Below are 25,949 nucleotides of genomic sequence, written 5' to 3'. Positions count from 1 at the left end.
AAGGGTGGAAGAGATCACTGTGACCCTGGTTAAACTATTGCAGTGGTTGGTTGCTTACGTTAAAACGTGTATTTGAAGTCGATGCTTCTTTGGCTTCATTTTCCTGTTGTTGGATCTTGTTACATCTCTGTCAGACTGAGGAACTGAGCGTCAAAGTGATTGCTCTTTTTATGCTAGGAGACACTGGTCCAGTCATCCTTTAACCTTCTTTGATAGGCTACATGGAGAGACTTCTTAAAGCCTTTTATTAAAGGGCTTATTTGCCCATTCTTTTATCATTAGAACACTGTTTCAAAAGTTAATTGCAGAGAAATGTACTCTCATTTTTCTAGCCGGCGAATAAAGTACTTTGTAATATCTAATGGGATTAATGACAGAGGTAGTTTTACTTCAAACAGAAACATTTTTCTTCTAGGTGTTATTAATCTTCCAGTTATTAAGTATGGGGTTCATTAGCACAGATCTTGTAAAGACAGAGTCTGATACAAGGTGCTAATTCTCTGCCAGCACAAAGGAAGAGCAGCAAAGTGCTCCTCTCCTCACTTAAGCATTTCCTCTGATCTCTATCTTAATACATACAAACGGTTGCAGAGTAAAATCTGACTTGAGGCTGCCTTGAAGTGGGATGTTAGGGCTCTTCTGCACTGCTCTTGTGCAGGTGGACTGGGGAATTTGAACCACTAAATACTTCAAAGTCCTTTAAAAAGCTAGGGTTACCTTTGCCTTGTCTCCCTCCTTGGCTGACCTGAGCTCTTCTAAGTTATTAACTGTACCTCACTTGCATAAGTCATTGGAGTTAAATATTCTTTTCTCTTATGATGCCTTGATCATTGTTTCTGCCTGAAGGTCAATGCTAACTAGTTCTTTCAGGGTGAGCTTTATACCTCTGTGAGAGTTATAAAAGCCAGTTCAACAATGCAGTGAATAAAATGGGCAGTTCTGATATTGAACAATAAAACATAAAAGGAAGGGATACAAGAATAGCTTGTGCTGTGGAACAGTTTCTGTACAAAGAGATTAAATAAGCAACACTTCTTTAACTTGCAGAAGTGACTCGGGGAGAAGGTGTTGAGGTATAGGAAGCAATGAACTATTTCCTTGTGGAATGGTTTATTGTGTGGGTGTTTTTTGGTGTATATGGCCTGGGATGCCTGAGTGACTGTTGGGGCAGCAAGCACATATACCGTGAGTAGGCATGTGTTTGACTTGGCACAGACATTTGATGTATGTGTGCTAAGCAGCAAGGTCTGATGAAGAAGAAACTATAAGAGTATGGTCTAGCTTCTACCCCTGACATGAGTAACTCAGTCCACTTCTCTGTTTATCTTTCCCTTCACTTGCAAAGATGCTTTGGAGTCTTTTAGGGCAGAAACCATCTTGCTTGAGTGGATGTCTGACCTTGATCAGATGTTCTCAGGCTTTCCACCCCAGGAGCTGTAGCTGACATAGTGCACAGTGGAGTGAGTGAATGTCAGTCATATAACCAAACAGAATGCTGCTTTTGTTCTCCTTTAATTGGTCACATCTGATACATGAAATACACGTTGCTGCACGAGATAAGCCATGATGGGTAAAGATGAAAAAGAACTTTTATTATTGATTAAACTTAGTTTGACAACTTGGTTTGTTTTTTCCTGGTTTTAGCTGCTTCCGTGCCAATGCCTTCTTACCCCAGTTCAGGCTCCGGTAGTTCCTCCAGCAGCTCTTCTACTTCCCACTTGGCATCACCTCCTGTAAGTACAGCTCAGAGGATGCACTGTTAATGAGTCTCCCTGCTTGCTTTACTGAAACAAGGTCTCTGCTTTTGCTGTCTTCTGGTGCAAGTCACTGAGCGCTTTGGTTCTGCCTGGATTTGGTTCAGTGGCTTCTGCAGTCTGTATGTTGCCCTTTTTTACCCACAAGTTGCTTTTTTTTACCCACAAGAAATATTTCAGCTTGGCCATTGCCTATTATGTGAAAAGCCTTTATGAAGGAAGTAGGTATTAATGACACTAGCTTGTCTTGGCAGAGATGGAAAGTTCCTTGGAACCCAAAACCAGTCACTAGTTCAGTGTAGAGCACCGCTTTCTTGGCTGCAAGTTCTCTGTTTTCAAGCAAAGTCTCCACAGCTTGACAGTATATCCACCCTTCTTTGTAAAGTGACCCTCCTCCTTTCTGACCAGCATTCCAGGAGCCACAGAGGGACATTCAGCTCAGGCCAGACCTGCCACAGTCCCGTGGTCCTGTGAGAGGTGATCTGAACTGATGGTTTTTCCTCTCGGGTTACCTGAAATGATGAAAATTCTTCTGGAGGCAGGATATGAACTGAGCAGTGAAGTGACATTCCTGCAGCTCGCTGAACTGGAAGCTTGGTTATGGAGGCTCTTGGAGAAAGCTGCCTTTGACTTAGAACTCAGGAATGCTGATGGTGCCATGGGTAGGGGAAGGGAAGGGTTGAATTTTTTCCTCCCTGGCATTACTTTGTCCTCTGAGTTTCCCTGGGCCAAGGTGTCTCAGCCTGGTGTGCGAAAGGCTGAGAGGCACTATCAGAAATACATGTAGGTGCTTATGTGAGCTGGACAAAGAGAAGTCTGCCCTCCTCTGAATGTCACATAACCCTCACATCTCTGAGAGCTGCTTCTCCCCTGCAGCTGCAAGTAGAGGGTGTTTGGCTGAGGCCCTGCTAACCATAAGACCCCCAGACTGGGTAGATGATGTGAAAAGCAGACTCTTTCCCCTGAGTTTTCCTGGCCTGGGAAGCTCAGGGATGGTGCAGGCTCACTGCCAGACCAGGAGGGGGTCCCACGTTAGAAGTGTGACTGCACCAATCCTGCTCTGCATTTTGAAGTTTTGCTGATGGAGGTGTGCTGGATCAGCAGATTGGGTGGAAAAGAGACAACTTTGACAGCTGGAAAACTCCTTCTGCTTCTATGTACTCCATGTACAGCGAGAGAGTCCCCACTAGTGTAGCAGGAGAGTCTTCAGAGGGTGAACAGGGTCTTAACAGGGCCCAAGTGAAAGCTGATTGCAAGTTTGTCTCAGCCTAAAAATGCATTAGGGTAAAGATAGTGATCTACTCTGTGGGTAGTTCAGCTGTCTTAAAGCTGTCTTAAACCATCCAGCCTTCTCCATCTGTCTGCAGAACATGAGGATTGTTTGGCTGAAGGAAGCAGAAAAATGGGACTTAAAGTTTGTGCTGCCTCTGATGACTGTGAAGTATTCATCTGTGAAGTGCTTAGCCTCCTTCAGGCCTTTCTTTAACTCCTTATCAGCACTACAGCAAAACAGGGTTGTTCTGAAAGTGCAGGGACACTTGGGTATACGTTCCAGAGTGCTGCTTACTGCAGAAGTGCTAGTAGAGACCAGATGTTTAATGTTTAAGAGCAAAACAAGAAAAACATAACCCAAAAGAGCAACCAAATCTATGTCTCAAGGCTCATATTGGTTTCACAGCCGTAGTAAATTGAGTCGGTACAAAACACATCATTGATCCAGAAAGCTTTAGCAGAGGGATGCAACAGCTCAGGTCGTGTTTTCCTTACCTGTGGAGCATCAGACATGCTGGTAGTATATTTTGTGTAACAAAAGGTGCTATTTTCTGACATGGGCATGAAAGGGTCCATGGTAGAAAACTAAACAGCTGCTTCTGGCAGATTATTAGCCCTGGTTTATCAGCAAAATGTTGTTTGTAGCTTGCACGGCTGAGTTGAAATGGTCGAGCAGGATGATAAAGTAGCTGAAGGCAGTGCTTGTTTTCCTCTTGCATTAGCAGTCCCTTGGAGAGATGCAGCAGCAGCTGCAGGAGAAGGCACTGGCATCTCCTACCCAGGATTCCCCCGGCTTTCTGCATGGATCCAAGGACTCTGCTGGAAGCAGCAGTAAGAATTCATCCTGTGACACAGATGACTTCGTTATGGTCCCTGCACAGTTCTCAAGTAAGTTTCTGAGAGTGCAGATGTTCTAAGCAGAGGGGGATGTGATGTTAGAGATAGTTACTAGAAAGTTGAAAGAGAGATTGAACCTGTCCTGACTGAGTGATGGAAATGGTTGTGTTATCAAGCTGGAAGAGGACATCTGTCTCACAGGCTGGGTTTGTATTTGGTAATTACCTTCAAAGATAGGATTTGAGAGGAAAGATTATTCAGGGACCTCAAGAAGGGATTGAACCTGGAAATCCAACTGGAAAAGAAGATAAGTAGGCTCACAGGGAAATGTCTTTCTCTCACAGAAGCCATTCCCATGTCATCCTGTCTTCACTTAGTGTCACAGTCCAAAACAGCATTTCAGCTAGTAAGATGGATTCTACACTGGAGAAAATCCCTGAGGGAGAACTAAAACATGTTGGATTTTTCGTCAAACTTTAATTTAATTTTAGCACCTTTATGTGTTTATATTTGATAGGAATTATTTGAAAATACTTGGGTACATGGGGCCAGGGCCACAGTTCAGCTACATACCTGAGTATGTCCATGCACAAGTCCTTACTTAACCAGCAGAAGGGTATTGTTTAACCTTGACCATGTTTATGATGCTTTGCTGAGTTGGAACTTGGTGGTAAATGCTGCGATTCCTCCTTTTCCAGTTGCACTACCTATATTAAAATAGGAATTTGGAGGGTAGAACTGTGAAATATCTCTGCTGTGCAATCCTGTGACAAGGAAGAGCTCAGTGTTGCTTGTGTGTTTCCTGGGAACGGTGATGGGACCAGTACACACTTGTCTTGTGCTAGTCATGTTTCCACTGTTCACATGCTTTGGCAAAGGCACAAACTCTCCCATGTTGTGTATCCAGCTGCCAGCTCATTTGGCTGCCCTGGATGTTTGCCACTTAAGACACAGATATTTCAAAGCCCTGTGTGCAACATATACCACTGTCTTCTTTCACAGCAGCCAATTGCTTGCACCAAGTGGGCATATACCTATTGTCCCATATGATTCTGTTGGGTTTTGGCCCCATTCCTTTCAGCCTAAGTTTTCCAGAACTTCAGGGTGTAAGGATCACACAGCAGCTTCAGCCCACATGTATTTTACAAAGCACTGGTTCAGAAGCAGCTCAGCAGGTCTTGGAGAAGCAGGAAATTCCACCCAAATCTCAGTTGCTCTGAATATATAAAGATTTTTAAGAAAATTATATTGTATTAATCTGTTTGTGCACTTCCTTGTTCCTCAGGTGATTTAACTGCTGAGGCTGCAGGAGGGAAACCAATCCAAGACAGCCTGATGTACAGTGGGTAAGTCCACCAGTGCAGCTGAAATCACTTAGCCACTGGAGCATAGTGTGCAGTAGGGGCTTTTGGGTTCTGGTGGATGGGAGGGAGGATGTGACTGGGTAAACTTGTGTTTCAGGGATAACCATTTTCAGTTTGATCATCAGCACGTGGCACCTGAATACTAGAGAGCACGTGGGCAGCGTGACAGTCCCCCAGGCTCCTAGACTCAGCAGGGCTGGTGGCAGGAGCCCAGGGAAGGGAGAAGGGCTGGTTTCCATACTCTGACAGCTGGGCTCTCTCTGTCATTCCTCAGGAGTTCTCTGGTGACTTCAGCAGGCTTGGAAAGCCAGGGAAGGACACCATCTCCTTCACCCCCATACAGCAGTTCTCCTAGCCCGTCCAGGTAAGACTGTTTGCTGTGACTATGCAACAGTGATTAACTGAACACCCGTTTGCTTCCAGAAGGGGATTTTACAGATGTTGGTGAGCTGGGCAAGATCCACATCTCTCCTTTAATTAAAGGGTAACAAGAAACACCCAGGAGGAACTCCCCAGCCTTGAGCACTGATCAGTCCCAAATACAGAGCCTATCTCTCCCTCTTCCGGCCCTAAGGAGGGGCTATGAGAGAACACAGTAGAGCAGGAACTAACTTTGTTCCCTGTGGGGCCAGGGATTATTCTCAAGCAAAAGGTATATGTACTCCACTGGCATGTATGTACTACTGATCCCCCTGTGCTCACCTTGCAGAGGTGGTGAGTATTCCAGCTAAAGACCCCTGTTTCTAAATTCATGGAGTGGATTAGAGCACAACCCTTTAGCTAAGGTTGAAATTGCAGTGAACTTGAGTTACTGTGCAAATGTGGAAGTGTTGCTCATCTGCCCTTGCTCTGAAAGACACATCTGGGCCTACTTAGTTGTTTGTATTTTGCTTGAAGATCTGAAAAGCTCCTTGCATTATGTCTGTATAAAGTAATGCATGGGCCTTGTTTGCTAACAGAGGATGCAGTAGTAGGAGTAGCAAGTGGAAACAGGCATTGACATAGGTTTAATTTCAACTATAAACCCAGGTTTGGCCTTTAAAAATGTTATAAGTGAGAGCTTCCCATAAACCCAGCTTTGGCCTTTAGAAATGTCATAGGTAACGTGTGGCCTCACACACTACCAGCTACCCAGCACCACCACTATGTCCAGGTGTATTTGTGTTCAGAAAATGTTAGTGGCCCATGGAAGGGGATCCCATTGACTCTAGAGCTTGAAGCTTTAGGCTGTGTGCTTAGCTCACAGGGAACTGAGGGTGTTCCTTTCATCTCATTCTTGCCTGCTGGGGAAGCAGGACAGCTTTCATCTTCTATTCTGTCAGTATGGCACCTACTGGGGGAGGACAGTGGAAGGAGATCTCACCCTGGGAGATGGATAACCCTAAAATCTTTCTTAAGAAGAAGATGTAGTCCCAGGCTATGTGCTGACACACTCGTCACGTAAATGGAGCCCAGAAAATGACAAAATATAGCCTCAAAGCATATAAATTTAAAGGAGAAGAATATTGCTCAAAGCCTTGCTGATGTGATCAGATTAATTGGCAAGCATGTACCACAATGTGGAGTTTAATTGCATGAGGCTTCTTATGCCATCGCCTGCTAAGCTTTTTAACAGCTTATTCCTTAACTGATTCCTTTGCATTCTGAGGATCAGTCTTTACTAAAGAAAGGATTTGGCCTTGTTTCTGGACAGCAGTGAGTGGAAATTCAAGAAAGTTGACTAAAAATGCTGCCTACTTTACACTGTTCATCTCTGTCTGCACCAAACTGGCCTCATCGTAGTCTATTGGATCATAAGGTGGCAAGTCAGTGCCAGCAGCTGGTTTGAATGTGGTTTTGCTCTGTCTTTTCTACTTGTTCCCAGCAGCTTCTGTAGAGCAGATGCCAGCCCCTGTAGTGCTACTTCCTGCCCTGTCCAGGATGCAAATAAGACATAAATAACAAAAGACTGGAGCAGTCACTCCAAATCCAGAGTGTAAAGCGTGATCTTTGATCTGTCCCCTGAAAGTGCTTTGAAGTGGTGCCACCCAGGTATGCCCTTACTCCTGACATGGCTTTCAGTGCCCTTCACTGCCGAAGTCATGAGGCCCATGGATTCAGCACTTGGCTTCGCCGGCACAGAGGACTCCTGATTTTCTGCCTGTCTTTGCTCTCTCAGAAGCAGCAGTTCTCCCTTTCATGTGTGGCTGTAGGCTGGAAGCAATGCTGGATGCATTCCAACTAGGACAGAAAGCAAAGGCTATTTTAGAGTGGCCAGCAGTGAGTTTTCCTCAGGATGTCACCGGATGCTCTAGAGAAGCTCTCCTTGTCCTTCACTAAGAGGGTAAGGACTAGGCAGAATTAAAACGTGCTGATAGCTGGGGTGTTTGGAATTTTATGGTTTTTAACACTTCCTTGTTGAAGACGTTTAGGAAGTCTAATGAAGAGAATTTCCTTGGGTGTATCCCACAGCAATGGATTTGATACCATTTTCAAAGAGCTTTTAATTACTGCCAAGTAATTAAACTCCATGTCCCAGCTTTCTCTCTTGATCTTTGCATATTTATGGTCACTTGTAGGCTTTAAGGCTTGAGCCCAATTAGGAGGTTTAGTGTATGTCACCTCATTTGGATGTTTTCTTTTGCAACTTGCACCTTGTGGAGAAACCTGCCTTCTAGGAGGACTTGATACAACTTTTGGGAAGGATCCCTTCACCTAAAAACTGCTTTTCTTCTGAAGGATTTTGACCAGATGGAAAAGACAGCATCTGAAATGCGTGCTGAAAATCAGGATATGCACAAAGCTTGACGTGAACCCTCCGATTGCTTAGTTAAGGCTCTGTTCACTTTGTGTCTGTCTTGACACCATGTCCTACATTGATGGAAGGTAGAGACACCAAAGCCTCACCTTTCTGCTAAGCAGTGAGTCACTTTGAATGCCTTTGGTTTATTGTATGTCAATGAAGAATCAAGGCTTCCATGCTGCCTTTTAGAGGCAAGTGGCAGATTAAGAGTCTGTTCTCTTGGTGGAAGAAATAAGAGCAGACAAAGAAGAATATATAGAACTTAAAAACTTAAACCTCTTGGGAGAGGAATGAAGAAATCGGGATCATTTTTTGATCTGTCAGCCTCGAAAGATCTCTTCCAGTTATTTGGCTGTCTTGTGAGAGTTTTTGTGTGCATAATGTGGAGAGCTGCAGACACTTTCCTGCAGGTCAGCTTTGTTCAACACCGTCACTGTAAACCAGAGTGCTACTGACCCTTCCCAAAATAAGGAATTCTGGTAATGGGATGCTCTGAACTGCAAAATAAGTCACAAACTCTTTTCCCTGTGCATGCATGTTCTTGCTGAATTAACTGTCTCCTTTCATCTTATGTAAAACACCTCTACTCCAAGTGATAGGCTGAAAGAAGTGATGCTTCCTGCTTTTCAAGCAAAGCTGAGATTTGTGTCTTTGATTGACAACAGGGAAGAAGCCTTCCTTACCAGTAAGATCTTAACGTAACTATGCAATGTCCCTCCAATTGGTGTTGGCAGTTGTAAATAGCATCACCATAGCAATTAATCCTAGAATTCTAGAGCCTTTAGGAAAAGACTTTAGGCTGCTACTTAGTTGAATGTGGTGTTTGCATGGATTCTGTATAGCACAGGTTTGTGTATAGCGTGGTACAGGCTAAGAGTAACAGGGGAAACTATTCCTCACCTGGGGGAATAGATATCAGATGTGAGCTGATTAACTTGCTTGGATGGAACTAGAAAGTCAGAAGTTTGCATAATGGACCGTCCCATTTTGTGTGTGTGATATTCTAGCTGACATTGATGGGTACATAGATACCACCAACTCTTGCCCCCCACATTTATTCTCTCCCAGGTTGTCTTCTCCACGCAGTAGTTAACTTGCGAATACCCTGTATTCCCTTTGTGGCACGCTGAGACTTTCACGGAGATGCCATTGCTGCAGCAGTGCCTCTGCATGAGTCGGAAGTAGCTCTTGGCAGCAGAATCTTTGCTGGTGTCCTTTGTGAGCCATGAATGTTTAGACTGTTCAATGATGTGCTCCTTGGCTGTGGATCTGAGCTGTTGGGAACCAGGCCAGTTGTGGTCTGAAATAACAGGGCTCCAGTTTTCCTGGAGGGAGTGGTGCGCTTGGGTGTATGTTTTGACTTCGCTCTATGGGTGGGAATTGTGCTGGAAGAAAGGTGCGTGTTTTCAGGAGAGCGAGGTGTCCCTGCCCATGGCAGGGGGGTTGGAACTGGATGATCTTAAGGTCCTTTCCAACCCTAACTATTCTATGTGTGGAGCCACTTCCCTTTGATACGACTTTGAGCCAGCTCCTAGCATAAACCCACAATGCGAGCGCAGCCACGGGGATGCTCCCTGTGTACAGTTGCTCTACAAAGATAAAACCTCCAATTACGTGGGTGAGGGCTGGGCCCTTACAGAGGCTTTCTTTGTGTGTCTCCTTTCAACAGCCGGCCAGGTCAGTTTTCCAGCAGCAAGTACGGACACTCCGTGCCCATTCCGGTCCCAACTCAGATCCACAACTACCGGCGGATTGAGCAGAACCTGCAGTCTCCCAATCAATACGCCTCTCCCCGGTAAGTGCTGGGGCTGGGAGGAGGGGATAGCATCAGTGCAGGGGCTCTGGTATCACAGCATGGGGGCTGTAAAACAAACTGCTTTACCGTGACTTCTCTGTCCCTCTAAATGGGTTCCGGAGGAGTCACTCGCTATAGGGAGCCAATATGGTGTGCGCTATGTGGTAACCTACTTTTGGGGGTTTGTATAGTGGTGTTGAGATTCATTTGTTACCATGTACTGTAAATCTTGTCTGGGTGCATGTGTGTGAGACAGATGCTGTCAGCTTTCAGTGCAGGCTGAGCCCCTTTGAGACTGACAGCTTTTCCCATGCCAGCTATGAGCTGCGTGTCCAAGCAGAGAATACCACCCATCTGGCAAATGTCTTTAGAAAAGGAAAAAGTTGAGATAAACAACTAAAATGGATGGGGCTACAAAACTCACCTGACTTCACCTCAATTAGTTCCTGTAGCCAGTCACACCACAGATGATGCGTCTTACACGAGTTGCATATTAATGTGGTTATGCAGCCAGGAGTAATTAAACCATGAGCAATGTATGTCTGTGAGGCAGAGCATGTTTGCTGAAGGCCATCAGGAAGACTTGGATGCCAGCCTTCAGCTGTAGAGCTGTCCTGGGTTCAGTGGCAATGCTTTGTACATTCAAGACATAACAGGGCTTCTGCCTCTTCTCACATATAATTCCTGGTTCTTAGAGGTTTGAAATCTAAGTTGACAGCTGATTGGGAGGAAACTCATAGGATCTTAAAGAGTTTGTACAGCAGGAGTATTCAGACAGAGGTGTCTGTGAGGTGTCATGTCTTTTTTTGGATGAGTTGCTTTGGTATCTGGATTAGTTAAAGTTTAGGTTTCAGACATAAGGCAATGCCTATGTCAGTATAAGTTTGGGCTTCAGCCAGCCTAATTCAGGATAAGGCTTATTCGAAGTAGACCCAGAAGTAGAGACACGATGTGCTGGTGTTAATCAGGGATCAGCAGAGATTGTTTTGTGCCAGTGTTACTTTAACACTGTTTTACGCTCACTTCTTGAGTATGTGGCAGGTTTTGTGGTGAGTTCCTTCCCATTTCCCACGTGCCTTGTGGTTTTTACAGCACAACCGGTGGACCCTGTTGGTGTTGGAACTCTCCAGAGTCCTGGTTATCCATGTGGCATACAAAGAGAGAGCTCTGGAGAAGGTGCAGAGGGTGCACCAAGGCACGCCGTGCCTACCTCAGACCGGGTGACAGGCTGCTGAGTTCAGGTTCACAGCCTGCAGCTACCAGTCAGGGATCAAACTGTCATGGTTTGCAACCTTTAGTCACCAGTGTGTAACGTTGAGATTGGCACCATCCCTGCAGAGGAACTCGAGGAATGGACACAATCAGCATGATTCACAGCCTGCTTTTAGCATCTTCTCAACACCTCTGGGGGCATGTTCTTTTCTGCCCCCGGAAGCCATAGTTCTCTCTCACCATCACTTCCTCTAATCAGCACATTCAGTAGACACCCTTCAGGAATGGAAGGGGAAAACTTCATCAGGCATTTAGTATGTGATTCCACTTTTCCATCAGGTGTATCAGATAGGCCTTTACAGCCAAGTGCCTCGTCATGTTTGCCAAGTCACTTGACATGCACTCTTGGTTCTGAATTCAGCCCCTGTCATCTGACTGGCTGGTGTATGCCTGTGTAACGTAGCCTGGTGGTGGATAGATATGTTGCTTGTTGAGATGGTAATTATGTGTGGTTACTTTTGGCCACATCACCTGTCCTGCTCATTTGCTTGCTTCCTTATCCCATCCTGGGGTGGCATTTGACATTCCACATCTTTCAGCAGCAGCAGTCAGCTGGGGTTTTTACCTGCAAGATCCTGATAGGTAATATTCAGCCTTCTGGATGGCTCATATTCTGGAGGCTTAATGGGGCAGCAGTTCTTTATGCCCTTGAACATCCCAAGTATCTTTCTTTTCACCTTGCCAGGTGCTCATTCCCTTACTGTATATTCATTTTGCTTCAGGGCCAGGCACTTGAGAGAGCAACCTGAAGAGAAGTGATGTTTTAGGTTAAAATTTTAAAGGATTTCCTTTTTTTCCAAGCATATGAATACAGCATAGATTCAGTTGGCTGCAAAATATAGCAACATATGGAAGGGGCAGGGTCAAATCTCAGCTACTGAAGTAGATTTATTATTATCTATTTATTTTCTGAAATGTAGCATAAACTAAAACCTACACCTTGTAGTGGTGTTGAGTTAGATGTACTGATGCTTCACCAGGATGACCTTGGCACTCCTGGGTAATGTAGCTAGCCCTGCGTGCAGTGCCAAAACCTGTATGTCTTTGTTCCTCCTGTTCAGATGCATATGGACAGCTTAATGCTGTGTCGCTGGGAGGGGAGGCAGGATACCTTGGTGAGAGCATCTTTCAGTGGTTTGAGCACAGAGGGAGATTTTTCATGGTATTTGTTGATTTCTGTCCAGAAAACCACCACCTACTGGCTGAGACTGGTGTTCTTTTAACAGGAGAAAAAATGCTTCCAATTTGAGAATAGAATAAAGGATTTGATGAAAAGACTGTTTTCTCATAGAGAGGAGTGTAATGGGAATCTAGAAGGGGCCTGGAGAGGCAGAATGACATTTCAGTAAATAGAGTTCAGGTTGTGTGTTCTAATGAGAGGTGAAAAGGTTTAATTACTGAGAAATAATTGTTGTACAATAATCCAGTCTCTCTCCAGAGTGATGGTGTGGATGTTCTCACTTTCCTGCTGGTCTAGGTTTCCCTTTTGTTTCATTTAGCAGCAGGGTAACACCTGAAGTACCTGCATGTGTGGGCTGTACAAATCAGTTGTAACTCCCTAAGGTGAGGCTTCACAAGGAGTTAAAGGAGTTTGGAGCCCAGGCAGTTCTGACTGTCCAGCCCCCAGAGAAATTCCTCTGGGTAGCAGTGAGCTGTTTCAGATCTGACAGTCACACATGGCTCTGTTTTACTCTGTAACTTCGGATTTGAGTCAAAGCTGTGTTGCAGAGAGTGCCTTTGGCACAGCTTACCTCTGCATCCTACAGCCTCCGCTCACAGAGGTTTCTACCTAACAGGATGCTCTGACAAAAGGGCAAGTGGCTCAGCACAGGAGGGAGACTTGAATAAAGCCCTCTCAGGGTAATAAAGATCTGGATGTGGCAAGATAGGGAACTGTGTCATGTTCAGGATTGATGTAGAAACTTGAAAGCATCTAAAAGTGACTGAAAAATTACAGGCTTTCCTGTGCAGCTATATTAATCTCCTTCTTTCTTCTCATTCAGTCCATCTTGTTTAGATTGAAACTCTCAAGAGCAAGGATTATCATCTAAATCTGTATTGGTGTAGCCCTGGGACAGTGGGATTTTCCTCCAGGATAAAGTCACGAAGCTCTGCCTTCTGTGGAAGTAGCTCTGTGTGTGTGTCTGTGGTACTGTTCTTACTCTGGCATCTGGAGTAACCCGTGTTCTGCTGTTGTTTCCTGTAAGGTCTGGTACGGTCCGGAGGTCTAGCAGTACAAGTCCTCTTGGTTTTCCTAAAACTGGTGCTTCCCCTCCTTATCCTGGAGAGCATGGATCCGTGCCCAGTGCTAGAAAGCTCTCCTTTGGCGGTGCCAAGCCATTTATGCCATCACCGCAAGGTAAGTTGTTAACTGACATGTTGCTGCCCTAATAAAACCATGTGCCCCTTTCCTGTAGCTGCCAGGTAATAGGGAATTCAGGTTGTTGTGTTCTCCCATGGCTCTGCTCAACAGATTATTTGACAAGTGTTTTGGCCTCAGTAGACTGGAGAGGAAGAGCCCCCTTAGCCCCAGGAGAGGCCAGCTTTGTTTTGGTGTCTGCATCAAACATTTTGCTGCCCTCTGAAGAGGGCTTCTGTAAGTGCAGAGTATCTTTCTACTGGCTTGGGATGGGGTGAGGAAAATACTATAAGGCAGTTGTTGTCAGAGCAAAATCCTGAGCAACTTTGGAAGTGCTATTCAAATTGAAGAGTAGTGTCTGAATATCCAATAGGCTGATGCAGATGCAAACAAGCAACTCATGTGGAAAGGGATAGGAAAAACCCCAGTGTGAAAGTGATGCAATTTGCTGGTTTTAATAAAGGCACAGACTCTGGTGTAACGAGCTCTTCTATATCACTGCTGTTTCCAGTCCTATATTTCTTAGTCTCTGATGGTGGAGAAATGCAGAAAATTCCTCTGAATTAATACCACTGCAAAGTCAGACTAAAATATACCGAACTAATACCAGACAGAGGGGTTTTTTCCTCCTTTTACAGCAGTTGTTGATCTTTTCACTACACAGCTAGGGCTGAGAAGATGGAAAAGATGACTAGCATCTTTCTGTAGAACAGGTGGTGCACAGTGTTGTCATTGCCTACGGAAACTTAATACTGAATAAACTTCTTTTTCTCATTGTGTTCTCTCAAAGTTGGAACAATCCCAGAGCAGCCCAGCCAGACTGTTATCCCGTCTTCTCTTGGAGCAGATGTGAGAAGCCGGATTCCTGTTGCTGGTGCGTTCATTAGTCCTTACCTTCCTTCATTATGCCTATGGATAAGGCCAGAACCATAGTCTCGGGGCACTTAGGGTTGCATATATTCCTTTGGCAGCTTCTCTTGATGCTTTTCCAGCCAGGATTTCTGTGTGCTGGTAGGTGTTGGGGTTGATCCATTCACATCCCATCACAGAACCATAGAACAGTTAGAGTTGGAAAGGACCTTAAGATCACCTAGTTCTAACCCCATGCCATAACAGTGTCTTCCAGTGCTCACACACCCTGACTCCCAGAATCTTGAATTTGGGGCTTTAAAGTCAGTGGATTGAATGAAGGAAAAGCATCCCAAAACTCCCAATAGCTCCTCTGCCAAGTGACCTGCTTGATGTGCAGTTTCCTTGCTGCTGAGCAATGACAGTCAGGGGCCCTTTCTCTTTAAGGGCTCCAGTGAAGGAGAGAAGCTATACCTTTATTTCCCTGCTCATGTCTCTTCCTCCTTTAGAGTCAAAAGCTGATCAGGCCTAGCAGTTTTGTGGCACTGATCAGAGTGCCATCCTTAGCCACCCACTGAAGGTTTTGGTCTGTAGATGTTTGAGCTTGATGTAGGTGTTTGAGTTTGAGGTGTTTGAGCCCTGGTCTTGGGATCACGCGTTTCATGTTAGAACCAGACAATGATGTGGTTTGTTACTTTGGGTCCTCTAGGCTCCTCAGCACCTGAACACGCTTCTCGAGGGATGGGCTCCCGGCTCCACAGCGCTCCCAACCTGTCGGATTTGCATTCCTGCAGGCAGAAGATAACCAAGCAGCACTCTGATCCTCTTGTTGCTCACTTGGGTCATACCCCAGTCAGCCAGCCTCTGCAGATTCATGGCTTGCAGCACTGCCGGCAGCTCAGATCCTCACCAAAGCTGTCTGAGTTCATGCAGAGAAGCCCTTTGCCAACTATAGTGGGCTCCCCTACAAAGGTATGTCAAGGAGGCTGCTTTTGGGTTTCTCACAGCTTGATCTTCTTGGGCTGTTTGGGTATGAACTGCTGCTGGGATAACTGACCTGGATTTATCACCGCTTGTCGCTTTCCTTCAAGGGCTGTTTAGTGATCTGTGTGAAATGGGGTAGTGTCCTGGTTCTTAGTGGACAGATCTCCCTTGGCAGCAGTGCTCACTGCGAGCAGAGGCCAGGGTTTCAAACAGGCAGTGAAAAGGAGCTGCCCAGATTAGGCAGAAGCGTATTAGAGAGCTGCAGTGCCTGGGCTGGTTTGCACACAGCGACTCAGCTGGTGATGCAAATGTGTGTCCAGGAGCAATCCCCAGCAGAGATGGGTGAGCAGGTGACAGCCTGGCGTCCAGGGCAAAGCTGGGACAGCATTGTCTCTGCTTGTGTTAGCCTGCTGCAAGTTTTCAGCAGTTTGTTGTCCTTTCACTTCAGCCCTTCTGGGACTGGGGACAAGTAACAGCGTGGGGTGGGATTTTCACCTCCTGAGGTTGTGAAGCATATGGTTTGATTTCAATAAATAATGGGGGATGAGGGGAACCCTCCTCCTTTGTTTTAAAGATGGGTCTCTGTTTGTCCTGTTCTTCTCAGGCCGTGTCCCCGTTTGAGTTTCCCAAAACCCCCAGTTCCCAGAATCTCCTCACCCTCCTGGCCCACCAGGGGGTCATGGTGACTCCGACACGGAATAAGACCTTGCCAGATCTGAAGGAGATGGGTCATTTCCACTGCCAGCAGACTGGTTTGGGATTGAGGCCTGTGGAGGAGATCAAGGGCAGGTGAGCTATAGTCTGCTTTATTCAGTGGTGCTTCATCTCTAATACAGGACAGATGGGGCAGATTTCAAACCCCATCTAACACCAAGGTTGCAGGGTTTCAAGTGGAGATGCAGAATTCTGTTACTAGACCAGACTCCCTGCAATTATGCAGGTGTGTGCTTTGCTCTGTCGTGGATGAGAGGGTGTTATGGGTGTTCCTTGTCCACCAAACAGTGGGCATAGGGCTTCAAACCAGAGATGTGTTTGAAAGCCATGTGCAGAATGTCATCAGTATTGCAGGATACAAAGTCACTCAGGTGTTAGTGTTAATGCAGCTTTCTCCAGTAACCTGGAGGAGTCCTCTAATGCTAATTTCTGTATCTTCCATCAAAGAAAACTTGTGTTGTAATAATGCTGTAGTCAGTGCTTGCATTACTGCACTTACTCACAGTAGTTGCATGCTTTCTGCAAGTAGCAGGAGGTGCTTCAGGTGCTCTGTTGAAAGAGGAAGAGTGGTTATTTCAGCTCCAGACTATTCACTGTGTAGTGTTCAGTTGTTGTGGGGCAGGAATGGCACAAACTGGGGAGGAAGGTAGCCGAAACATTGCAGCTCTTGACTTTCTGCATCATGTTGTATGTCCTCTTTTTAGATCTCTGAGCACAGGCAGGCTCACTGACCTGCTTCTGAAGGCAGCCTTTGGGGCACAGATCTCAGAAGCTGGCAGCAATGACAGCCTGAACAATGAGAAGCCAATGGAAATCGCAGGTAGGTGGGGAGGCCCGGCAGATCTGGCTGGAGATCCTGGGTTGGGGTGAACGGTTTGCCTACACGCTTCCTACAAACGGGAGGCTCCTTTTCTGATGGCTTTTGGCAGAGGAAGTGCTGCAGTGTGTGAGGAGTGTAACGATGTTTGCTTTCTTCTTGGGAGCGCTCGAAGGGCTGTGGGCTACGTGTGCTGTGTAATTGTTGGCTAGTGGTGTGATTTCTGTAGGCAGGGCTTCCTCTTTGGCCCCTTCTGAATGCGATAACGTGTGGAAGTGGGGATGTTCTGCCAGGCAGCTCGAGTATGAATGGTGGCTCTGCAAGGGTGGGTCTTCCTGGGCCTGCAGGTTGGGAAGTGAGGAGGGAAGAACAGCTGCAGCAGTGCCGTGATGCTGCCAGGCTCGTGTCCTGTAGTCCGTGCCAGCCTGTCCTGTTGTGTTCGTGGGGGATGATGCCTCCAAAGGGAGCGCTGCTCTCTGCTGGTAACCACTGTGTCCCAGGAGAGTCTGCAGGAGCACAGAACCGCTGGGTGAGGCACACCATGCTCTGGGTAACCTTCCTGTAATGCCAGTCTGCACCTTTCAACTGTCTCCCCAGCTCCCTCAGGTGCTTACGGAGGGACCCTGCACTCTGGTGCCCGGGCTGGGGGCTCTGCCAGCCCATCCCCAGTGATTTTTACTGTTGGATCCCCTCCCAGTGGAACAACCCCCCCACAGACCACGAGGACCAGGATGTTTTCAGGTAAAGGGCTGATACCTACCTGCCTGTTCCAGTGGGAATGCGGGGGGCAGAGCAATGTGTTGTTGAATTCCTTAGTGCTGAACACTGGTGGTGGCAGAGGGCTGCACAGAGCAGTCCGTGGAGCTCAGCTGCTCTAAATGCCTTTGAGGTTCTCATGCTGGCTCTTGCCATCCACAGTTACTGGTGGTGACTGTTTGCACTGGCAAAAGGACTAATGCCAGATAGTGGTTTTCCAGTAGTGGAAGAGACAGACAAACTCATGTATTACCTCATTGCTCTCTGCTTCAGGAACGATGCTGCAGCTGTTCATAGACCCAGTGGTGCTGATAGGTCAACAGATGTAAAGTTTGTATTGTGTTGTGATTGTTTTGGGTGAGCAGTGAATAAAAGTGTAACCATCTGTGCAGAGCATTTTCAGTGCACAAGTACTGTTAGGAAAGGGCCAGTATGGCTCTGTATGTACAGTTACTAGTGATGTTAACTTATGCTCTGAGCTGCCTGAGTAGGAGACTGGAAAATGCACTCCTGCTTGACAGATACTTCTTTTACAACACCAAGTGCTCTGGCCTCATCAGCCAGCAGCTGAGGCTGTGGCAATTGGCCTTTTTGGGATCGTGTGTCTGGCAGCTGGAGTCTGTGGTCAGTATAAGAAAATACTTGGACACTTCTGTGTGCATGTTTGGCTTCTTTGGGTTCTCGGCTGCTCCTCATCTGAATGTTGTTGACTCTGTTGTTGTTGATTACTGCAGGGAAGGTTTGGATGTAACCACAATAAGCTGCTTGACTGGGATGGGGATACACATGGGCTCAGTTCCTGGGTATAGCTTGCATTTCCATCATAACTAAAGCCACTCACATCCTTGATTGTCTGGAAAGTTGGGACTGTAATCCTTTCTTTGTCTTGTCTATTTAGAGGGTAAGCTCTGTAGGGCAGACACTCTTCCGAAGTGTCTGATGGGCCTGTAGCACAATGGGGTTACTATCCTGGCTGCAGCCTCTAGCTGCTACTGCAGTGTTACGAATAGAGAATTCAGACTTCCTGTATTGCTTTTGTGGGGTTAATAGCAATTTGGAAGCAGATCCAAGCACCAGTTTTTAGCAGGTTCATATTTAGATGCTTAAGGGTCTGCCAAACAGCCAAGATCTCAGATTGGATGCCTGAAAGAGATGGCTGTTGAATAGTGAACCTACAATACATACACAGCATTAGATGAAGGCAGTCAAAGCAATGCTGCTTGATACTTCGTTTATTAGGTCTGTGCAGTAACTCCTTACGTTATAGTTAATGCACAAAGTTAATGGTGAAAAGGAGAGCTTTGCAAGCTGAAACTCTGCACCTCGAGTGCTTGGACAAGCCATGAGAAGATCTCTTGATGGGTATAAAGGCAGAGCCTTTTTATGAGTCATCAGAACGACTTCTGCAAACAGCCTCTCAGAATTACAGGGTATCCAGAATGTGATGCTGTTGGTCCTTCCCTCCCTCTGAAAGATCTGGCAATGCTCTGCCAGGCTTTGATGATCCACTTAGCTTTGAAGCACAGCTGCCAAGAGGGAGGGGAGGAGACTGTGCCTCTCTGCAGATCAGTTGCGCATTATTATATTGCTGAACCTTCTGAAGGCAGGGTAGGGCAGCAAATTAAATTCATGGGTAGAAGGGAAACATCTCCCTCCCAAGGATCAGTGACAGTGGAGAATATTGCCTTGGTAGAATTAGCAGAGTATTATAGCTAGTATTGGCATCCCTGTGTGAGACAGAACATAACTCTCTGTGTCAGTGGATATAAAACCCTCTGGAGTGGTGAATGCATTATGAATACGCTGAGACAAACTCCTTTTGAAGTGTCCATCTTTTATATGCAGTGCGCTCCTAGGGTGGACTCAGTGGTCAAGAAGGGGAAAAGATGATGATGAGGGGATTGTCTGATGGACACCATACGTACTGGTTGTCCTGAATCCTGAGGTTAGGGTTCTGACTCAGCTGAAGTCACTTGCTCTCTGCCCAGCCTCCTATTTGTAAAGAGGGGGAAGCATGTAATGGAAAGGTCTCCTGGTTTATATCTAAGGGGTTGATGTGTTAAAACCATAATAAAACCCTCACTTATGAGAGGTGCTTGTTCAGTGATAGGGAGCCGGGGTTCAAACCATGCTGATCCTTGGCTGGGAACTTGGCTGTGGTGGCGTACCATAAAAATCAGCTCAGGAAATCACTGCAGGATTCAGAAAGGGTTTGGGTAAAAAGAGAAGGAATTGTCCCCATAACCAACAGCCAGTGTGGAAGGTGTGTTAAATCTGCTTGAGCTCCTAAGCTGGTCTACCCGAGTCGCTAAGGAGCTTAGGTTGGGGAGTGGTTGCTCTGCGTCAAGAGTTGTTGCGTCCTCCTCCAAAGTACCTGTTGCTGGGTCCTATCAGATCCATGGTCCTACAGCACTGTCCTCTCTGCTGACCTCCGTTCATACTTTCAGTAATCCCTTTGCCTGTTTTTCTTCCCAGTGGGGTCTTCCAGCTCTCTCAGTTCTGGAGGCTCATTCACCGGCCGGCACTTGGCACTGGGAACTGGTGGGGATGCTGCAGAAGGCCCCTCAAGTCTCCGGTACACTTTTGCTGATCCCATCACCGCCAACCTGGAAGGGGCTGTTACATTTGAGGCACCAGAGCTGCCCGAAGAGACGCTCATGGAGGTGGGTACATCCCAGGCCAAGGATGGAGGAGTAAAGCACATCCAGAGGTCAGATAACTCCATGTTTACAGCCAAGGGGTTTGCTTCCCAAGGTGGAGCTGAGTGGTTTCAAAGACAGTAAGGCCAGTGAAGTGCTCAGAAAAGCCAGGGCATGTTTGGCACGGTGACTTTTGAGTCTGCTACTAAGTTGTTTAATCCGTGACCAGGGTTAAAAGTCACCATTTCCAAAGCTGAAATTGCAGGTTGGAAACATCTGGTGCATCCTGTATGAACAGCTTCTGGAGAAAACCCGGCTAATTTGGGCTTTTTCCCATATAAAAGGCATGACATAGTGGACTTGAGAGGGTGAGTTGCTCAGTGTATATCATACACTGCCTCCTGCATGCACCTGGGGAGTCAGGCAGTGATACAGCCTCAGCTGAGAGAGTCTGAACTAGAGTAAACCTGTCACTTGTGCTGCTGATGGGGATGGGGGGACACCCTGTTCTGCACTAGAACAGCTGAATCAGATTGTGGAGCTGAAAGGCTGCCAGGCTCCTCTTCTCTGCGAGCTGAAGCAAAGCAAATGCGTTTGTAGCTGAGATATATTTGAAATGTAGGTCAGGCTGCCCATTCGCAGCAGAGGTGGGAGGAAGACTCAGGCACATTTTTAGCTCTACTTGTGATGCCTCCTTGGGCTGCCTGCGACTGGGGAAGGCTCTTTGTACCTGCATTTTGCTGGTGTTGCTAAAACCCCCTAGGTAGCCGAGGAGAAACGCATCCATAAGGATGTGGGTTTGCTCTTATACTTCAGGTTTTAGTTAGATCTTTTTTGTTGCTGTTAATTATGCATTCAATTGCATCGTTTGCTTAATTACCTGTAGAGCCAAAGGGCTAGGATTTTCAGCATTGGTGTGATCACAACAGTAGTGAGTTTAAGTGAGCATCCTACCTGTGTGAGGTCCCAGAAGTATGGGCCCCTGCTGGCTGCCATCACTGTGGACACTGGACTGAAGTGTCATAAGGAAGTATCAAGTTGATCTTGTTAACAGCACTCAGCTTCTGTCTGTAATGAGTCATTTGGGTTCAGTCATAGTTCCTGCTGAGCACAGGAATCCATTTGCATATCACAAAACCTTTACAGTGTATTTCAAGACCCCTTTGTGCCCTGTGGAGTTGGCCACAGTGCAAACCTGGCAGGCTTTCTGGTTTCTGCTGATACGTTCAGGGCATTGAAATCTCACTGTCTGAGCATCCTTGTTTATCTTGGGCAAAGCTGTTGTATTCAGGTGAGTGGTTCGTCCATCTTCTGTAAGTTTCTTTAGGTGCAGAGAAGGCAAATTAGAGGTTTTAGTTGCAGTGTTTTAAAAACACAATACAGATGGCTACAGAAGGAAAGACTCTTGTGATGCCAAATGAGGCCACAAATGCTGGGATAGGTAACAGAAGCTGACTGTATAAACAGAGAGGAAGGATTGTGCATTGGTTAGAGATACCAGGCTGAGGCCTGCAAGATCTCAGCAGTTTCCTGCTCTGCCACAAACTTGCTGTATGACTTGGCCATTACTTAATCTCCAGGTTCCTCCTTTGCTTTTAAAGAAAATAGAGGAAGATGGAGATAACACTTCCTTACCATACTGGACTGTCCAGGTAGCATGACAGTGGGAGGAGAGATTCATAATTCAGATAGTCAAAGCTGCCCTAGCAGCCAAGTGCCTGAGCCAGTGAATGCAAAGCAAAAGCTTGCAGAACTTGAGGACTGGGGGGAGTTTGATAAATTCATGTAGGAAACATCCTTACCCAGCCCCCTTTGAGGGAACTGAGCCACTGAGGATGTGAAGATCAAGCAGGTTAGAGAGTACAAAGAGTGGTGTTTCATCTGATCCAGGCAGCAGTTCATTTTGTAGACCCACAAGCACACAGTTTTTCCACAAACACTTCACTTCCCAAAAATGCTTGCAGTGACTTAAGCAACGCAGCTTCCCAGCAATGGGATAATCCCCTTTGATCTGCAACAGCAGAAGAAAAGCTACTTTGACATGAACATAGCACTTAGTGTGAGAGGCTCTGTGCCCTCACTAGCTGGACAGGAGTTGCAGATAAAAGGTTGTCCTTGCTGTTTCTTCAGAGGACCTCACCCAGACTCACTGTGCTGAACTGGGAGAATATAAAGACCAAAGCTAAGTGAGGGCTGCAGGGGGACACACACTTTGTTTGCAGTTTTCTGCAGCACAGGAGATTGTCACTCATGAAATCCACACTCACATTCAGTTTTGTACCAGCGTTACTGTGGTGGGAACTGGAGCTGGGCCCATGGTGCAGGTGAGCTCTCCCCCTTCCTGGCTGACTTCTGAAGGAGTCCCGCAGAGCTGAGATCCTCCTTGGGAAGGGGACGTGTAATTTCAGAGCACATCTCACCAGCTTCTCCAGGGAGCTGCCTGGAAGTTTCTGGCCTGGGGCTGTTGCTTGCTGCCCTTCCTGTGGAGGAGGAACTGGTGCCATGCAGGCGCTGAGTCTGGCTGTCCTTGCCCAAAGCAGAGGTGTTAGGGGGCTATGGGGCTCAGGTGTTGTATCTGTTAGCTGGGATGAGCTGCTGGCACAGCTCTAGGTGAGCAGCCCTCCCTGGTGTGCCAGCATTCCCTCTGTAACCCCTGCCTTGGCATCCCTTCAACAGCAAGAGCACACTGACATCCTGCGCAGCCTCCGCTTCACCCTGGCCTTTGTCCACTACGTGATGGAAATTGCTGCCCTTAAAGGCAGCTCCAGCGAGATGAGCAGCTCCGTGACAGCTGAGTACCAGCTCCAGGAGAGCGTGGTGGCCGACCAGATCAGCCTCCTCAGCCGGGAGTGGAGGTAAGGACCAGGGAGAGGTACCCAGATTCCAAGCCTCTGTCACTTCATCCCATAGCAGGCGTTCTTGAGGTCACTCACTGCTGTCCCTTCGTCTGCTGTGCTTTCTTTACAGCTATGCAGAGCAGCTGGTGCTCTACCTGAAAGTAGCAGAGCTTCTGTCCTCAGGGCTTCAGATGGCCATAGAGCAGATCAAAGCTGGCAAGCTGTGCCTCTCCTCCACTGTCAAGCAAGGTAAGGGGCTGCTGAGTACAGAGGATTCCTCTGGAATGGAAGTATTAAAAGTATGGTGGAGGGGATTGAGTGAGTGTGAACCCCCACTCATATGTCCAGGGCTTGTTTCTTGTCCCCTTGTACAGCCAGGTCTGGTTTTATTAACACTGAGAGATTGTTCCTCTCTTCACATTGACTTCATGTCCCAGAGCTCTTGCTCATGCCCTGGTGAGAATCTTCAGCACTAATCAGTGAGAGGGGGATGTATCTTATCTGATTCCTTGTTCATCTCTATCGCAGGTGCTTATTTGTACTTGAGTAAGCCCAACTTAATTACAGAGTGCGTGTCCTAGGAACTGCTTAGCTGGCAGATGGAGACCTGTCCTGGCAGTGGTGATTTTTCAAGGGAAACAAAAACACAGGAAGTACAGTACTGGTAATGGCAGAGTCACTTCTTTGTTAGTGTTATGGCCTTAATGTCTGCATCTGACTGGCTGGCTTGTGATGCAAGCTGGCTGTGATTCAGTGATTAGAAAGAACAGCTTTAAAACTACCACTGTAATATTACTGAGGGAACCTTCTGAAGCAGTTGGAGTACTTGACCCACCAGCCACCTTCCCCAGGGGCTCAGTCTTTGAAAGTACTCGTGTTGCCTTGGGATGGGGTGTAAAATAACAGCAGTTAAAGCAGTGAGCACACAGACCTTGCAGCAGGCAGGCACTGTGGAGCAAGATACACAGGTTTAGCTGCGCATCTTCCGCGAGTTCAGGCTAACAGGAATGTTGGCATGACCCAAATCACTCCTTTCAGGGCAGATTGCAGCATCTAGATTTGTAGTGGAATTTGTCCTCCCATGTGTGGAAATTGGGCAAGGCTGTCCTGTCTTGTTTCTCTCACCACAAAATCTGTTTCCTTTAGGTTCATCAGGGCACAGTGAGGACAAGAGGGTTCTCAAGATACTTGTGTCCCGTGTATGTGGAAAAATCAGGGAAGCACGACCAGGACACTGCCCTGGATGTCCTTGGGTGGTGTGTGCCAGGCAGGGTCTGTACCCACAGCGGTCTCTTCTCTGCCTCTCTGCAGTCTTACCTCTGCCTGGCAAGGCTGGGTTGGGTTGCAGGGCCTGGCTCTCATGTGAGGCTGCACCTCTGCATCGTAGCTGGGAGGCAGGTTCATGATATGTGTTGATTTGCCTCCCCCAGGAGTGAATGATTCAGTGTGGGGATTTTCAGTGTGCACGCAGCAGTTAATACCCATCAGATGCTGGTGGGAGTTTGTATCCATAACTTTGTGTAGGCCATGCCATGCAGCTAAGGAGACTCAAAGCTGGGGCATCACTTGCTGATTTGGATTGGTATTTAATCAGAGTCAACCTCGATTCCTGATTCTTTATCCTGTAACCTTCCCATATGAGCTGCTGTGTTCAGGAAAGGAGGTGGCCTTTCACAGGCATCAGTGTCCTTTCTTCCCGGGACAGCAGAGTCCCAAGAGAGATTCCCTTGCTTAGTCAGTGCTGCTCATCCACACGCAGCTCCAGCAGCTACCACACACTGGTCACGTACTTCTTCAGGGCTTGTCAGCACCCATCAGGTAGCAGGAGCTTTGTATCTGGCACATCTGTTGCTTCTGGTGGTGCATGAGACATCTTGCACTGTGCAAACTGCTCTGCCTTGTGGTGGCTGAAGGAAACAGACCTGGCCTCAGGTGAACTGGGCATAGGTGTAGGTGTTGCCACATGCAGGCTTATAACTGGGGAAGGTGACAGAGGAAAGGAGGAAGACCAGACCCTATTGGTACAGCAGGTACTTCCCTACCAGTCTTCTGTTTTGAACATAACCCTGTCGTCTGGAAGTTACTTATCTGGGGTCCTGTACATGGAGATTGGGAGGCACAGGGAGGACTAGGAGTATTGCCTAAAGCATTTCCCTCCTTTATTCTAGTTGTGAAGAAGCTGAATGAGCTTTACAAATCCAGTGTCTCATCCTGCCACTGCCTCAACATGAGACTCCAGAGGTTCTTCTTGGACAAACAGAAACTCATGGATCGGATCAACAGCATCACTGCAGAGAAGCTCATCTTCAGCTATGCCGTGCAAATGGTAATAACCACAGAGTGCCTGGGAACAGGGTTAGCACAGAGCGAGTGCTGGGCAGGGATGGTTCCTGCTCATGGTGCTGTGTGCAGCCTCTGCTCAGGCAGCTGAGGAGCCATTGGGTCTGGTCTGGGGGTAACCTCTTGGAACGGGGTTGTTGCTGCAGGTACAGTCTGCAGCCCTGGATGAGATGTTCCACCACAGAGAGGACTGTGCACAGAGGTACCACAAGGCTCTGCTGCTCATGGAGGGGCTCCTGAACATCATCACTGAACAGGGCGACATAGAAAACATCAATAAATGTGAGTGTTCAGTGACTTCTTTTTTAATCCCACTACAAAATGGGGTTTTAGCTGCACGGATGAGAAATTTCTTTAGCTGTATCTTGGAGGACATAGCAGAGATCTCTTGGTTTGTTACAGCTGCTCCAGCCTGGCCTCCTGCTTTCCCAGTGGGAAAACTGTTAGAAATGCAGGTCCCAGATCTGAGCCATACTTTGAGTTTCCCATGCAGAGCAATTGCCAGGGCTTTGCTGGAGCTTTTGATGTGTGAAGAAACTCGCTGAAGGAAGTGGTTTGGCAACAGCAAGGGCCTGGGT

At 47.0% G+C, this 25,949-nt stretch overlaps 1 protein-coding gene across 6 annotated transcripts in view; it reads left to right on the top strand.

Moving 5' to 3' along the window:
- Window positions 1–25,949, top strand: part of ULK1 (unc-51 like autophagy activating kinase 1) — an 80,530-nt gene that overhangs the window by 50,024 nt on the left and 4,557 nt on the right. For 4 of the 6 annotated variants that reach the window (XM_061355356.1, XM_061355352.1, XM_061355357.1 and 1 more), the window contains 16 exons: window positions 1,645–1,733; window positions 3,749–3,914; window positions 5,149–5,209; window positions 5,502–5,591; window positions 9,679–9,804; window positions 13,284–13,435; window positions 14,226–14,309; window positions 14,994–15,256; window positions 15,873–16,057; window positions 16,687–16,802; window positions 17,397–17,540; window positions 20,031–20,218; window positions 22,871–23,049; window positions 23,162–23,280; window positions 25,200–25,357; window positions 25,518–25,653. In XM_061355356.1, the coding sequence (XP_061211340.1) occupies window positions 1,645–1,733; window positions 3,749–3,914; window positions 5,149–5,209; window positions 5,502–5,591; window positions 9,679–9,804; window positions 13,284–13,435; window positions 14,226–14,309; window positions 14,994–15,256; window positions 15,873–16,057; window positions 16,687–16,802; window positions 17,397–17,540; window positions 20,031–20,218; window positions 22,871–23,049; window positions 23,162–23,280; window positions 25,200–25,357; window positions 25,518–25,653 (2,256 nt within the window). The remainder of the gene's footprint in view (window positions 1–1,644; window positions 1,734–3,748; window positions 3,915–5,148; window positions 5,210–5,501; window positions 5,592–9,678; window positions 9,805–13,283; window positions 13,436–14,225; window positions 14,310–14,993; window positions 15,257–15,872; window positions 16,058–16,686; window positions 16,803–17,396; window positions 17,541–20,030; window positions 20,219–22,870; window positions 23,050–23,161; window positions 23,281–25,199; window positions 25,358–25,517; window positions 25,654–25,949) is intronic. The other 2 variants (XM_061355353.1, XM_061355354.1) reach the window with 2 other exon arrangements.

This window comes from Neopsephotus bourkii, unplaced genomic scaffold, assembly GCF_033783945.1.
Source record: "Neopsephotus bourkii isolate Nb327-2 ecotype Australia unplaced genomic scaffold, CSIRO-AGI_Nbou_v1 NB_795, whole genome shotgun sequence".
NCBI lineage: Eukaryota > Metazoa > Chordata > Aves > Psittaciformes > Psittacidae > Neopsephotus > Neopsephotus bourkii.
Note: the sequence above shows the minus strand (reverse complement) of the source record. Positions and strands in the feature narration are given on the sequence as shown.